This window comes from Gymnoscopelus microlampas (assembly GCF_963454915.1).
Source record: "Gymnoscopelus microlampas genome assembly, chromosome: 11".
Classification (NCBI taxonomy): domain Eukaryota; kingdom Metazoa; phylum Chordata; class Actinopteri; order Myctophiformes; family Myctophidae; genus Gymnoscopelus; species Gymnoscopelus microlampas.
The window spans coordinates 45848551-45865592 of record NC_139948.1 but is presented as its reverse complement, the minus strand read 5'-3'; the positions used below and the strand labels follow the sequence as shown (position 1 = coordinate 45865592).

General features: G+C 39.5%; 2 protein-coding genes across 2 annotated transcripts in view; both read left to right on the top strand.

The window, feature by feature from the left end:
• sumo2b (small ubiquitin like modifier 2b) overlaps nucleotides 1-17042 on the top strand; it is an 82935-nt gene that overhangs the window by 58659 nt on the left and 7234 nt on the right. The window lies entirely within an intron of this gene.
• Nucleotides 9855-13936, top strand: LOC311056353 (uncharacterized protein). The gene is made up of 4 exons (XM_084072920.1): nucleotides 9855-9924; nucleotides 10284-10628; nucleotides 11328-11479; nucleotides 13572-13936. The coding sequence occupies exons 1-4, from the start codon at nucleotides 9858-9860 to the stop codon at nucleotides 13707-13709; spliced, it is 702 nt and encodes a 233-aa protein (XP_083929046.1). The 5' UTR covers nucleotides 9855-9857; the 3' UTR covers nucleotides 13710-13936.

The window sequence follows — 17042 nt, the reverse complement described above, 5'->3', positions numbered from 1 at the left end:
CTGAAAGGATAACACAAAAAAGTCCTGGGAACTTGTTTCCATTGTGGTCCTATGTATTCAATTCATCAACATACCATAAACACCAAAATACAATGTAATCAACAAATATAAAACACTATATGTACAAAGTAGAAAAAGGGAAAAAAGAAGAACAAAAACTGTCGGCAATGAACGCCATCGCCTTTCTGTGGGAAAAGTGAGTTTACCTCCACTTTCGGTCTCCTGAAAGATGGATTTTCAGGCCTGTTTCAAAGGAAGCCATGTTTTTTTAAGGGATGGTGTCATGGCATTCCACACTTTGGTGCCAGTGCAGTAGAAAGAGAATTTTCCCATGTTTGTTCTGTAGGTGGGTGGTACCAGATCGTTCCCTCTAGTATTGTGGCTGTGGGTGTCACTCACTTTGGTGAGGTCAGTCAGGTATGAAGGTGTTGAGGTCATTGAGGGCAGAGACACTTTGACTATCTTGAAAACCACTATTCGTGCGCGCGTGTGTGTGTGTGTGTGTGTCTCAGTGTGTGTGTGTGTGTGTGTGTGTGTGTGTGTGTGTGTGTGTGTGTGTGTGTGTGTGTGTGTGTGTGTGTGTGTGTGTGTGTGTGTGTGTGTGTGTGTGTGTGTGTGTGTGTGTGTGTGTGTGTGTGTGTGCGCGCGCTAACCTCCAGAGGTATGACAGCAGATCCATAAAATTGTCCTGTCTACCTGATCACTACTAGATCTTTCTGTAACAGTATGTATGTAGTGGCTCCATTTAAATTGTAAAAGAAAATGAATGTATTTTTCTTAAATTCACGTCCATGCTTCTATAACAATAGAAGAGAGAGAGAGCTGCAACTGCAGAGCAGTGATTTTAAAGGTTCAGTTTTACCACACATTAAAAGTCTTTGTCATGGTCCTTCAAACGTGTATAAAAAGTTTTAACAAAAAAATCCACTCCATTGATCCATGGCAGGTGTTTTTCTCTCACATTTCTAAAGCCTTTTCAACTGCAATGAAAAAAGAAATATTTGCCTGCGGGTGTCGCTGGGATTTTGCCTGTCAATCATCGCTTCTGCTCCGGCCCCCCCAAAGGAAAGCATAGGGGAGGGGCGAGGAGGAGAGTGGGCGGGATTAATGGCCTGTGACTTCACTGCCCAAGGGCCAAGCTCAGATTACTTTTCAGCCTAATTATTCAGAAAACCCCAGACCACAGAAAATCCACGGAATGTTCAAAGTTCAGATTAATTGGGTGTAATTGAGGTCATAAACCCCCCCCAAAAAAGTGAAAATGAATGTCATAGAAACTTTAATGGCTGTTAAAATCCTGTCTACTTAATCCCTTGGATATCTTCCTAACTTACAGTATAGTCAACTGCAAGTAAAGTGTCTTTGTAACCTGCGGTTACACTAAACCTAGTAAATATGAGATTGATTTGATGGGTTGCAATAAAAGTTCAAACATTTTATTGGCAGCAAAAGTAGGCTACTGGTTTTCAAATGTACAGTAGGCATATACATTTTTCCAGTAAGTAAACAAAGAAAAATGTTAATTGAATTATCAAAAATGTTCTCATTGTAAGACCCCCAAATCATCTCTATCCCTTCCCATTTATTATATTTTTTTTCAGGAAAGGATGTAGCCCTACACTTGCATTATACTTATAACTTAAAGGAATACATCAGCAGTCTGTTGTTTGTTTTCAGAAGTTAACAGAAGTCTCCCATTAGGTGGGATCACGTTGTGGTCACAGATCTTCACAACGGCACGCTCCTCTCCTCTGCCTTGAAGACACACCTGCAGCCTCCCTTTGATTCCTATAAACTAATCAGGTATGTAAGGGCTTCATTTAATCTGTTAAATATTGTAATTTTTGTAACATTATAATATTTTTTAATTATTCATTATTTAATTATTATTATTTATTTTATATCTTTTTGTAAAACTTTTTTTTTTTTAAATATGTCACAATACTTCAGGAAATGGAGCTCCAAACAAGCAGTGACTTGATGGGATCATCAGCAGACGAAGTCACTGATGAAGATCAGCAAGAATTTGAGGTGCTAGTAACAGATTTCGTCGTCCGTCGGCGTCGGCAAGGACAAAGCAATGCAGTTGTGACCCAGGAACAGGGTGTGACAGAGCTGCCTGAGAAACATAAGAAGCTAGGCCAGCTCCTGCAAAGGCTTGGAGATGAATTGGCTAATGCACCAGAGATCTTGACAATGGCAAAAGACGTCATGATGGATCCTGAAGCCTTCAAGGTAGTTGCCCATGAAATATTTTCTGGTGATGGTAAAGGCTTCCGGCTTGGCAAGTTGATAGCACTCCTTCTCCTTGTCTGTGCGATAGGCATTGTGGCCATCGGTTGGGCCTTGGCATACCTGTGGAAACACTGGGGACCACAAATTATAATTTTTTTGAGAGGTTAATTATCCAAACATAATCTGTGTTTGCCTCATTGTAAACTGTATACAGTAGGCCTAAGTGCTTTATAGCCTCAACATGCTGATGTTAGATGTTGGATGAAACCAAATGCTAATAAAACACTTTCTTTAATGCACCTTTAATCTGATCTTGTGTTCTTTATTGCAGTATGTTGTGGTTTGTGAGAGTCAGCCATAACACCTACGTGTATACTGTAGCTATAGATAAGATATATGTAATCAAATGTTAGAAACAGAACATGCACACTTGCTGAATATTGGAATTGAATACATTAGTACTTCGGTTCCCAAACTTTTAGCTCAAGACCCAAAAGAGAAATTAGATGTTTGCCCGGGACCCAACTATTGAAAATAGCAGATCTACAAGGTCACAACGCGACACTTCGTGCCACGTTGTGACCTTGTAGATCTGCTAATACGTAATTTTCATTACTTATGGAATTTATTAGATGTGTTTCATTTTATTTATGAAATACTTTGGAAAAACTTTGTAGTTGTTTTTAATTGATGAAAAGTTGTGATATTTTTTGGGTTTAAACTTTTTTTTTAATCTTTTGAAATAATTATATTCTTTTATATGTAGGAAACAGAAGAAAAAAAGGAGATATTTACTCGTGACCCATACAAATTAGTCTGCAGTTCAAAGATGGTTCCTGACCTACTGTTTGGGAAACAGTGCATAGTTTGTTTTTTAAGATGATTCATTTAGGTAGGAGACAGTGTGAGATGTAGAATATGAAGTAAATATAATGTGAATACTGTGTCATGTCCCCTATAGGTAGGTCAGTGGTTCTCAATGTGGGGTCCTTGAGGAGGGGGATCCAGGGGGTCCCCAGCTATGATGATGATAGTTGGTAACCAAAAAGTCGCTTATGTCTGTAACTCAGAGAGTGTACAAATGCCATTTTTACACTTATTAGGGACCCATGATATAATGCAGTGGTTCACAACCTTTTCAGGCCGCACCCCCCCCCCCCCCCCCCCTGGGACACCCCACCCTGACAAGCACTTGGAATTGTAGGCATTACATTTAGTTTGACTCGGTTCCACAGATAAATATTGTGAAAATAGCAGATCTACAAGCTTTGCGTTGTGAGGTGTTGTGAGCTTGTAGATCTGCTATTTTCACAATTTTTGCTTCTTTCTCATGTAATATTTCACAATTTGGCCAGTGTTTGACATTCTCTTATAGTATAGTTTGTTGATTACTTTTGATGCAGTAGTCTTATTTTTTCATTTTCCTTTTTGCAGTATTAAAAAGACCTTAAAAGTAGGCTACTTAAATTGCCACTTTAGAAATGTGCATATACCCTGAATACACTCATACTGTATTTTGGTTTGTTTACTGTTGATTGAGAAAACAATGTTGCACATTAAGCTAATCATCTGGGGACCCCCGGCTCTGACCCACAGGTTGAGAACCACTGATCTAATGCATGCATGTCACACTGGGGGTCCTTGAAATTAAAAAGGTTTGATAAGCACTGTCCTTTAGGTCGCAAAGCTGGGCCACACTGACAGGTACCAAGGTAATGCTGTGAGATGTTAAATCAGAACTATGTAACTTTCCTCTGATACCCCGGATTTGAACGTGGTTACCTGCTAAAGTGCTGACATTTTTACCATTGAGCTAATTGCGAATTGAATCTTGACCATCAGGTCAAAATTTGTGACAGATGACCTTTGGCTTTGACACGGTCTAAATGTCTCAATAGAAGAGCATGCAGGGAGACAAAATACAACCACCCCAATTGTATAAGTTATATTGTATTAACATACTCTACTATACTGATTGTATAAGTTATATTGTATTAACATACTCAACCATACAGATTGGACAAAATTACATTTTATAAAAAATAAAATAAAAGGAGTGAGGTTTTAAGGTGATTTTATTTAAGAGTTAGACAATGTGAGCATGTCTTTATTCATAACACAAAAGAAAATACAAGATACATAGAAAGCAAACAGACACAAAAAATTAAGTCAACTTTTTGACTATTATTTTGGAATGTAACAAGCATTATGATAGGCTGAGGACATAGGCAACAAGGCAGGGTTAATCAGTGTTAGGAGAGTAGAGTTAGGCAGATATAATTAAAAATAAAGGCAGATAAACATGACTTATATACTTAATAGGCAAAATGAGTTTTTTTTCCCCTCATTATTGCCTTGCCTAAGTCAACTAGATCGTTGGTTCTCAAAGTGGGGTCCGGGGACCCCCAGGGGTACTTGAGGGGGTTCCAGGGGGTCCCCAGCTAAATGATGGACAGGAACCAAATGGACCCTTATGGGTCTGTAACTCAGAGAGTGTACAAATGGAACCAAATGGACCCTAACGGGTCCATTTGGTTCCATTTGTACACTCTCAGAGTTAAATTGACATTGGTTTTACAATGTGAATTGGGGTCCCAGAGGTATAAATGCCACTAGATGGGGGTCCGTAGCCTAATGCATTTCAAACTGGGGGGTCCTTGAAATGAAAATGGTTGAGAATCACTGCTAGAGAGCCGTATAAACCTTCTCTTATTGGGGTCCCTGGCTTATCTTTTCAAATGGGGGTCCGCGGGGTAATAAGTGTCAATTAGGGGGTCCTTGACATGAAAAAGTTTGAGAACCACTGAACTAGATGACATAGGCAGATAGTGATTTGTCATTTCTTCTTTTCTGAAAACCTTAAACATATGTCAGGCAATTATGCTATGAGGCTAACGAGATGTATCAAGTAAGAAATGGGGGGAGAACATTCATATTTGCATTGATGCAAATATGAATGTAACACCCAATGCAACGCATTATGTTTGTTAAATATCATTATTTTCATCATAAATGGACTGTATGGGGCCGACATGCAAACCAATTAGCCTATATGTCACTATATGTGTAAAATAAATGATTGCAAACATTCTCTCTCTTTCTCTCTCTCTCTTCCCCTTTCTCTCACATGCAGGCAGGCAGGCAGGCAGGCAGGTAGACACACACACACACACACACACACGCGCACGCGCACACACGCACGCACGCGCGCGCACACACACACACACACACACACACACACACACACACACACACACACACACACACACACACACACACACACACACACACACACACACACACAGTGTATATCCAATGTAATGCATATTCGTTCATACTGTATATTATTTACTATATTCATTCATACATTAAACTGGTGAACGCCATTATGAAGAGGGATGTGTGTTCATTTTATACACTTCAATAAACTGTCAATAAACAAACAAACAAACAACATAAATATTCATTAAAATAATCCATTCATTTATAGTAGTTCTATTATATGATAGAAGAACTACTAGTTTACTTCACATCCATTCATTTAAAGTTACTTTCCACAGGTACATTTATGCACCTGCCGAAAATAGCAGATCTATAAGCCCACAACGCGCTGTGGGCTTGTAGATCTGCTATTGTTTTCATCATTGTCACTCAGAAAAGGAAAGGACAACAGCTCCGTGTCGCCCTCTTGTGGTTCATCATGAGCTTCACACACTGTGTGCTTTGAGATGCATTGTGAGGCAAAATGCATTAAAAGTTGATAATAGCGCCATCTGGTGGTTGGTCTACTAAGTATGGGTCGCTTAGGCTTTATTTATTGTTAGCGTTCACTTTATAATGACTTGTTTTTATTCTTGTAGTAAAAGACTGGTGATTATTTAACACAATTGTTGGATTGCAGGAAGTTTGTAGCCTTATGTTTGTAGCCTGCTAGGCTACATCATTAGACTAGCCTAGCAGGCTAACAGGCTAACATGCTACCGGATGTAAACACAGTAAACAGCGTGCGTTGCTCAAAACCCGTTTCCGTATCCTTTCTACACCGGATGCATAGAGTTATGATGGAACATCAAGTTGGTTAAGTAAGAGGAAGTTTTCTCGTGGTTTTTAGCGTTCGATGTGACAGTATTTAGCTTTATTTTGAAGAGCAGCCGGAAGTTCTTTCATTGTTGTCAAAGCTGACTTAGTGGACATGTTTGCCCATTTTCACCACAAGATGGCAGCAAAGCCTAGATTCTGCCAATATATTATGCATTTGAGCTGAAGATGAGGATAAATAATGTTATAATGTAAGAAGTCTGCGGTGAAGTAATAATAATAATGATGACATAATGTAAGGAGTCTATGGTGGTGTAATAATAATAATGTTATAATGTAAGGAGTCTGTGGTGATGTGAGAGGAGTTTTTGTTGAATACCTTTATTACAAATAACTGCATTTATTGTTGATGGTAATTTATACATAAATACATATTATAATTATACATACTACATACTCGCTTTTTTAATCATACATATAACAAATGCCTTCACCGTGTATTTTATTACTATTATGAAAACATAAAAAGTGCTCCTGTTTTATAGATATAGATAATATTCATAAATGAATGCTTTACTTCGGCATAGTGTCACACAAAAGTAGCAAAAATAGCAGATCTACAAGCTGCTCATTGCATGGCACAAAGTGCTGCGCTATGAGCTTGTAGATCTGCTATTTTGAATAGCCAACGTATCCACCTGTTTCCTAGGCTTTTCACTATGTTCCACTTCCTGTCTTTTGATCCAATGAAATCCAATGAAACCGGTCAGATGACTAATGATATCCAATGAAATCCGACAGGAAGTGGAAAACACAAGCCTAGGAAACAGGTGGATAGTAAGCTCTATGCACAGCAGCCATTTTGGAGAGAAATTGGGCCTCTTCTTACTTCCTTCACAGGTGTTACCAATGATACTAATGAAGGCTCTGTTCCATTCTGGTCAAACAGAGTCAGGGTGCTGATATTGTGCATGTTGGCTCCCTGGAAACACTCTGTTACACCACCAGCGGGTCTCAAAGTGTGGTCCAGGGACCCTCATGGTTCCTTGAGGGGGTTCCAAATGGCCCCTTAAAAGGTGTGTAACTCTGAGAGGTGGTTCCATTTGTACACTCTCAGAGTTATGGGGGTCCTTAAAATGAAAAGCTTTGAGAACCACTGTGCTCCACTAAATGGAAAAGAGCCTCATTGGTAAAACCTGTGAAGAAAGTGAGGAAGAGGCCCAATTCCTTTCCAATATGGCTGCTGTGCATAGAGCCTATAATGGTTAAAGTGGTTACGATCTAAAATGACACAGATGCCTTCACGGTTTTAACGGGTTAAAGGAAAACGGGGCTATATCTCCATAATATAGGAACCTTGAACCTTGTTCCAGCACTAAATTCGTATTAGTTTCGTTTATCTGTGGTACTTAAATACACCACACTAGAGTACCTTCACAGAACCAGGCAACCAACTGTCAACATCACTTAAGGTAAGAACAATCTTGATCACTTCTGTCATCCACTCTGACTTTGTTTTGTTTTTGTTTATTGTATTACTGGTTATACTGGTTTTAGATTTTTGTTTTGTTCACTGGGGTAATATTTAGTATCAGCTCCTCAACACTATGTATTAGGGTGCTGCAGGTTTGACCAGAGGCAGTCCTGTCACATTTGACATTTGACATTTTGCTCAATAATCAGGCCAGTGGTTTTCAACCTTTTTCATGCCAAGGACCCCCAAAATGATATGTATTTGGCCGCGGACCCCCATCTCAAATATTTTGTTCCAGGGACCCCCCAGAAGCAAAGATTTGAGTTACAAATGTTTGCTTAAAATATATATATATTCAAAGGTTTGCCCAAATGTTCACGATTTAAAAAAAAAAAAAGCAGATCTACAAGCTCATAGCGCGACACTTGGTGCCGCGCTATGAGCTTGTGTATCTGCTATTTTTGAATAGCCAAAGCTAAGTGGTTAAAACGATTCTGAGGCTACAGTATATGTTAACTCATTTAGCTGGGGACCCCCTGGTAGCCCCCCAAGGACCACTGGTGGTCCCCGGACCACTGGTTGAAAACCACTGGGCTATACCACTAAGTCTAGGGCTTTTTGTGTTATCCTCATCATTGTAATATCGTACCACTGTACTATTTGCAACTGTTAATAAAGTATTCAATCAATCAAACAAACAAACAAACAAACAAACAATCAAAAGAAAATATAAGACAGAAAGCAAATAGAAAGCAAACACACAAACACAAAAAAGGGAAAAATAGAAACATTAAAAAGGCACATGGCAGTATAATGCCAGATGCCTAACATCTAATTACCCAATTGTTCATTAATGTATCTAATATTTAAAAAAAAATATATATATGTAGAATAAGGGTGAGCAAGCTACAAGACACTCCACAAGAAACACCTCTGTATTTAATAGAATACTGTCCTCTGGTGGTGTGACAACTGAAGACATGTATAGATGATTATCATTTGCCTGTCTTGTTCAGTGTAAGAACTAAAACGAACTTCGCACCCTGATATTTCATGTTGTAAATGAAGATACATGTTTATAGGATGTTTATATCAAAAGATAGTTAGTATTTTATAGACTTGTATTTTCACCAAATGTTCACCTATTTTCACAGAATATTTTCCTATGACATGGCCCAGTATAGGGATGTCTGGATGTGTCATGTGTACTATATTAAAAGCCTTAATCCTAGCATTGTGACCCAGCAGTTCTCTTTAAGTAAGGCCCAAATTAAATCAGGTCAGTCGAAAAACACTGACATTTGTGGGCCTTGGCCCAGCCAATGGAGCTCTTGCCCAGGCTAGCTGCTGAAAGACGGAAGCGAGAAGAAAAAAAAAGGTGTGAGTCACGCCTCAGAAAACCACACAGTTTGAACATATCTACAGAAACCACCAACTTTCTTATCTCCCATCTTGATGACAAAATGTGTATAAATGTATGTCCCTGTCGCTGTCATCATCATTAAAGCAGAATGCTGAGAAAGTGACTGCTGTGTCGTGAGTCACTGCAGCTGATCAGATTGCATCATGATTGCTGCATCATCAGCACAGTAGAATGATAAGGCAGGAGAAAAAACACACCAAATCATGCCAAGGATACAGGATAGGTGAGCCTATAACCCCCTTTTCCCATATCTTTTAGATATAAATGTGCCATGTGACACCCAGAACTCTTCCGTGGACTCATCTCATCCAGTGTACAGCAGGTGGTGGTGACCAGTGTCCAGCTAGAGATTCGCTATTTTTGGTGTATAGCGGGGCAGATAGATTTATCATTAACGTGTACAGACTGAATTCGATCTGTAAGTTTAAATAATAGAATAAAAACAAACACCATAAAGAGACACGTGTGTCAATAAAGTTTTGGTGCCAAAAAGGTGCATGTGGTTTCATAATGTGATCTATAATTGGATTTCTAGGATGCTACTTTTTTGTTTTTTGTTTTCACACAAGATGTGGTCTGTGACAGCGCTCATTGGCTGAACCAGCAGAAGATGTAGGTTAGATTTCCTGTACGCCTTCTTCCTTAGAAGTGAAGAGAAGTCAGTTCTTGCTGACAGTCACTGTCAACATGTCTGCTGTCTGGTTCACACTCATCACCATCTTCTGTCTCTCCTGCACAGCCCTGAGTGACCAAGGTAATATCTACGAATCTTATTTTATCGTTGTTTCTTAAACCATTTTTAGCCAAGGCAGCTCCCAAATGAGGAATATCACTCTTTGTTAAAATACATCAGTACTTTTATGCACTATAAATACTATATATCATTATTCCCCCCCACTATAAATAGAAAATTATCATTACACCATCATTAAACCTGCAACCTATTATGAGCCAAGATAGCATATCATTTTCTAATGTCTGTTTTTACCTGTCTGTATGCAAAATCCCTGAGTGTTCATTTAACGTTGAAAGTGTAAGAATGTAATATTGAATTGAATATGCATCCATATCTTTGTGTTTGTGTGTATGCTTCCATCATTTTTGCAACTACAGGCAGCAGTGGGGTGACATGGAAAACAATCGGAGCATCCATCACCATCACCTGTAGACCCTCCACGAAAGAAGACCCTTCGAAATTGGAGGGTGTAAGTTTGAGGAAAGGTCTGGAGAAAGAAGTAGAGGTTGTCTTTTTGGACAAGTCAGGCAAAGTTACAATTAAACAGGAACTACAGACCAGAGTCAAGAAGACCATCGACGAGATGAAGAAGTTGGACGTGACCATCACCAATCTGACCAGAGCAGACACGGGGCTGTACCAGTGTATTTACGACAAACTGGATGAACACTTCACTCCCATACAGACAGAAGGCAACGGCTCTGTCCTCTTGGTGGTAGAAGGTGAGTTTTACTGCTGATTCATTTTAGATTCACTTAGCACATTGCTCAGATATTTGTTTTACAAAATTAATGTGCAAAAAAGAGCAATTGGAACTGTCAAAAGATGCTATATTCATCCTTAGACCTTCATTAAGTCATTAGTAGAAACGTTATTGAATAAAGTATCGTTTGTTCCAGACAGTGTGCAGGAATCTGGAAAATCCATGCGTAAAAAAAAGTGATCCTGCTGATTTTCATAATATCCTAAACACTACATCCGTTTGTAGACTTGTTTTAGGTGAACATTTTCTTTTTCCATTTTGGAGAATATTTCCATTCCACTACATCTCGTTCAAAAAGTTAAATCAACAGAAAGTTGACATTAAAAAAAAAAAAAGTTGCTGAGTCAGGTTTTGTAATAATACATACATTGTCAGAATCTGCTTTGTTTGCATTCATTTACATGCTAAAGATAAGTGACTTTGAGACATGTACCACCAAGCAGTGTAAATCAATGAGGAGACCATTTTTGAATATATTTACAAAAAACTCAAAGTTAAAATATAAGAGGTTTCTGCCCGACAGCAACGATATAAAAGTCTAATTCACAGAGCAATTATTGGAGATACTTCACCAGTATTCGGAATTACATCATACTGTAGCAAAGTATAGTGTAGTGATGAAAAGTGCATTTCTAACCTCTTTCACCATGTCCTTTAGACATCAAATCCATGCCATGTGAGAGGTCTGACCTGGACCCGAACCCGAACTCATCCCAGCCTTCCACTGTCCTTCTGGTGGTGTGCGCTCTGACCGGTGGCTCTGTTCTCCTCATCAGTGTCATTGTCTTGTTCATATGGGGCATCCCTAAGGTAAATAATACCTGTATTTTATTTTATTTAACATTTATTTAACCAGGTTATAAATAAATTCGTATTTATAACTGTGGCCTGGCAAAAGATAAGGGGCCTCTTGTGGTGTAGGGGTAAGGGGACTGGAAGAAATCTGCAATCAGGTCAAAACGATAAAAACACAAAGAAATAATTTACAAAAGACAGCTAAAAAGCACAAAAAACTATAGTCCATGTCAGTGTTTCTCATTCCCATTCTTTAAAAACTCTGGGAACCCAATCTCTGCAGTGTTCCTTTAACCCTGAGAGTTTAACAAATGCAACCAAATGGAACCTTAAGGGCCCATTTTGTTCCATTTGTTACACTCTCAGAGTTACAGATCCCTAAAGGGTCTATTTGGTGGTCCCCAGACCCCACCTTGAGAGCCACTGGTGTCAGGATAGTGTACGGAGGACCTAAAAGTAGGACAACAGAGCAGGCAGGTTTAACTTAAAGTATTTATTTACTAAACAGGCAGGTAAACACAGGTAGGTATGGCTAACAGTCAAACACAGACTCTCCTACTAAAAGACAAAACGGACCGACAACAAACTCAAACACAGGGCTTAAAGGGATAGTTCACCCCCAAAATCACTTTTTTTCTATCGATTACTCAACTCATGGAGCCTTGAAATTGTGGGTATTTTTGTTTTTATTGCATTCCTGAGCCAATAATTTGATGACCAGCAGAGTGTCTCCTACCGGAGACTCCGCCGGTCACCAAATTATTGGCTTAGGAATGCGACAAAAACGGAAAAAAACATTAATTCAAGGCTTCATAGGGTGTGTAATTGCTAGAAAATAGTTTGGATGAACTATCCCTTTAAATAGACACAGGGATTAACACAACAGACCATTAATACACGATTGGCAGAGGGACTAACAGGACGACAAGGCAACAAACTACACAGAACTAGAAGACCAAAACCAAACAGAACAGAACAGGAATACACAAGTAAAAGTCCAAAAACGAATGAACAGTGAACACAGACAAAGTCCAAGGGCTGAGGAGCGGACGTGACAGGTGTATGTGTTTACAAGTGTGTGTGTGTGTGTGCAAGTGTAACTGTGTGTAGGCGTATAGTGGCTATGAGTCATCCAGTGTTCAGGGACTGTTCTGTTATCGCTTGATTGCAGTGAAATCGCGCTGCAAAATCGCTTAAGTGGTAATTTAAATGCAAGGCCTACACAATCCCCTTCGATTTCCATCTCAGAAAAAAACATGTCTGTTTCCAATGCTTCTCAATCACAGCAGCAGTGAGTAAATACAGTCTAGTATTGTGCAAGTCTATGAAAGATGTGTCGGCTGCTATGACACAGATGAAGTGCAATAACAAGTTGCATAATTCTCTAAATGATAGCAAGATTCCATAGCCATCCAGCCAGTAGTTTTTGACATGTCTGGTTTGGGCCGAAACTGACTGACCGACCGGCTGACCGGCTGACTGACTGACTGACATTGCCATCCCTTAGAGCTTTTTAGTGAGGCTAAAAAACCTAAAGTTCACTATCCATGTACAAGTTGTAATAACTACCCATAAGACCAGGGGTCTTCAACAGGGGGTCCGGGACCCCTAGGGGGTCCTCAGAGTTATTACAGGGGGTCCGCCAAATCTTTGTGTGATATGATTCTTTTTTTTTACCTTAACCACTAGAACCCTAGCATCCCTTTTTCTGAGGTGAACTTTAGCCAAAAATAGCAGATCTACAAGCTCACAACGCCTCGCGCTGCGAGGCGTTGTGAGCTTGTAGATCGGCTATTTTTGGCAAAGAGGCTATAGGTGTAGAGGGGGGAAAAGAGCAGACCAAGTAAATAAAAAAAGTTGAATCTGAAACACAATTTTATACAATATAGAGGGGGTCCCTGCTTCAGCTCTCTCTCAGCTAGGGGGTCCTTGGCCTGAAAACGTTGAAGACCCCTGCCTAAGACTATGAGCTCAGAAAATGCATTCAGTGTTATGACCTCCTACGTGTGTCTATAACAGACCACTAACATGCATAACAAAACCTATGATGATGATGAGGATGATAAAGAAGATGACGGTAATGCTGATAAAACTGTGTCGTTGACAGATGAAGAGCTATTTCAGCAGCTTCACGCCGACCCGTGTCAACACCAACGACGTTTACGAGGACATGCGGTCCACCATGAGACGCAGGGACGACAGACCCGTCCGCGGGCAGCAGCCACTGGCACAACAGTACCCTTGAGAAGAATTCAGTACTTTGTCACACAAAACAGTGTCACCGTCCACCACTGATGAAGCATTGTGATCTTTTAAAGACACACTGGAGCGCTGCTCATCTGCAGGTCTGCGGCGCTGGTCATCTTCTGAAGTGAGAGTGAGTGTACATGTTAAGGACAAGGGAAGAGTAGAAGGATTTGATATCGTTGCTGTCGGGCAGAAACCTGTTATCTCCATACTTTAACTTTTTTTTTGTTTTTTTTCGTAAATGAATGCCCTACTTGATCATATTACAGTGTCACACAAAATTATCACAAATAGCAGATCTCCAAGCTTGAAATGCGGGAATTTGAATCCTGAAAAGTAACAGTTTTGGACATAATGAGGTTTCCACCGGACAGAGACGATATCTTTATTGATCTGTAAAGGAAATTCAGATGTCATTACAGCACCACAGAGTGATACATCAAAACTTCAAGAGAAAACAACAAGGAGAAAGCAAGTAGTAACGTACAGGTAGTAGAAATACAAAGCACAAAATAGGAGATTTAAGCTCTGGTGTGGCTGTCTGCACTTGGACCAACCGTGATTATAATGTTTCAGCTATAAACATGTATAAATATGAATGTATATAAGAGTATAGCGTACATAAGGACAATTCTTGACTCCCTGCTTAATTAAGTGTAAAGCACGTTGAGTTGCTGTGTGTTGTTGAAGTGTGCTTTTGGCTGCCTGCACTGGATATATAAATATGAATGTATAGATAATGTATATAAGAGTAAAGCGTACAATAGCATATATTGCAAAAGGACAATTCAGTAAGCCATGAGGTCATGTGGTCACAAAGCTAAAAGACAAGCGTATCTTGACTCCCTGCTTAAAGCACTTTGAGTTGCTGTGTGTTGTTGAAATTAAATTAAACTATAGCCTTGCCCAGCAAAGAATAAAACATGTCTTCGAACGCAGCAGCAGCAAAGTGCAGAGTGATGCACACTTTATTATTATTATTCCTTTTGTAAATGGTAAGGGTAACATGCTTCTACTGTGGGGGGTGGGGGTGGGGGGATTGTATGTTCATTTGACAACCAAAGAAGAATGTCCTAATTGAGACAAACCAAGGTTCTCTGTTTGGTAATGTTTTTGATTGAATACATGTAAAATTACTTACAGTAGTTTTGCTTTTAAGATGATTACAATTCGGTAAACTGTAGGCCTATCCCCTTTGATCTGTTACTGTCATAGCACGAGGCATTTCCCGAACACCTCTCTGCGTTTTGGTAAGTGTGGCATAATGTCTCATCATAATGGTCATGCAGATTCAGCAGATGTGGGTGTCAAGCCAAGTGTCAAAAGCCTACACAATATTCTCATGAGCTGGGTTCAGAACATCCTGTTTTGTGTAAAAGTGGAGAAAGAACATTACGTAAAAATGTCAACTGTGACTGACATCTCTTGTTGTTGTTGTTGTACCAGTTTGCTTTCAATAATGAATCCATCAATCTCATGTTATAATTCATGTAGAACCAAACACACATAAGTAATTGTCTGTTTGAACATGGATATGTATATACTGTACAGTACTGAATGTGCAAATAAATACATTGTTTTTAAAATAATGCATTGTTGTTGTATTTATATGACCTTAAGCATTGTAGGTTAGTAGGGCAGCCGTAGCTGAGTGGTATAGAGACCGAGGCCGTCTGGGAACGGGAAGGTCACACAGGTTAACCGTTAGGCGCTGGGTTTACCAAGCTTGTGTCAAAATGTCCTTGAGCAAGACACTTACCCCCTAACTGCTGTAATGTTCCTGCTCTGTGAGAGACGGTGTCCTATTTCATATAACCTCCATCTCACCACCACACCACAAATAAGACTTTTTAACACCTGACAGCAGTGGTGGAAAAAGTACTCACATGTTTTACTTAAGTAAAAGTATCAATACTGCAATATAGAAATACTCTGTTACAAGTAAAAGTCTGGAATTCAAAATGTACTTGAAAACTTTAGTTACTGGTACAAAAAGTATTGGCATCAAAATGTACTTAAAGTACCAAAAGAATGCAGAATGTCCCATTTCAAGTTTTCAAATGTATAACAATATTTTGAAAATAGCAGATCCACAAGCTCACAATGCGTCGCATCGCGACGCATTGTGAGCTTGTACATCGGCTATTTTCAAATGGCCAAAATGTATATAAGACTGAAGTGGTTGATGTATGTGTTGTAATAATAATCTAAATCTACAAAGTAACTAGTAACTAAAGCTTTCAAATAATTGTAGTGGAGTAAAAGTACAATATTTGCCTCTGAGATGTAGTGGAGTAGTAGTAGAATTGTACTTAAGTACAGTACTTAAGTAAATGTACTTGGTGGTTACTTTACACCACTGCCTGACGGAATGCTGCTATATAGTTATCAGTGAATTCTACATTCAGAAACAACCTAAATAAAGTCATCTGCAATAAAAAGAAAATAAATAAGTGTTGTAGGTGAACAGTTGAGGTGAGGCCTCTATGTGAGGGTGATAGTGGCTCAGGCGGTAGAACGGCCACTTGGGGAACGGTAGGTTCCCGCTTCAATCCCTGTATTCGTGTCAAAGTGTCCTTGAGCAAGACACTGACCTCTAACTGCTCCTGATGAACATCATTTACCAGGTTGTCCAATGTTGCACAAAAGCCTAACTTTCTTTCCTGCAGTGTCAGTACAACACAATCAATCAATCAATAATCCTGTAAGTTTCTTTTTTCCCCTTCCCCCAAGATATTTGTGGGGCCTTTTCTGCCTTTATTTGGATAGTACAGTCGAGAGTGACAGGAAACAGGCACAGAGACGGGGAGTGACACGCAGCAAAGGTCAGCAGGCTCGGGAACCGAACCCGCAACTTGTTGTCAGGCTGCATTAGAGATGTGCCTTAACCACTACTAGGGCACAGGCACTCTTTAGTTATTTGCACTCTGCATATTGTTTGATTGATTGATTGATTGATGTACTTTATTTAGTAAGACATGAGAACAACAGTACAGGGAAGTACAAATTCACAATACGAGGTCTACTAAACTGGAAGACTCATAAAAGCACTGAACTTGTTTCAAATGAGTTCCCCACACACACAAATCATGATGACATATAAGAGACAGACAGATATACACAACTACTATAGAATGTCATACAATCAGTTTACAGGTTACTGGTATGAAGAGTGAGAAATATGTACAAAAGAAGAAGGAGAGAGGGGGGGGGGGGTAGGGGGTAGGGGGGTAGGTTAGGTTAGGACTTAGACAGGGGCCATTTTCCAATTGCAGCCTCCTGAAGGTGTATCTTTAGGGCAGTTTTGAAAGAGAGTAGGGTTTTACACTCC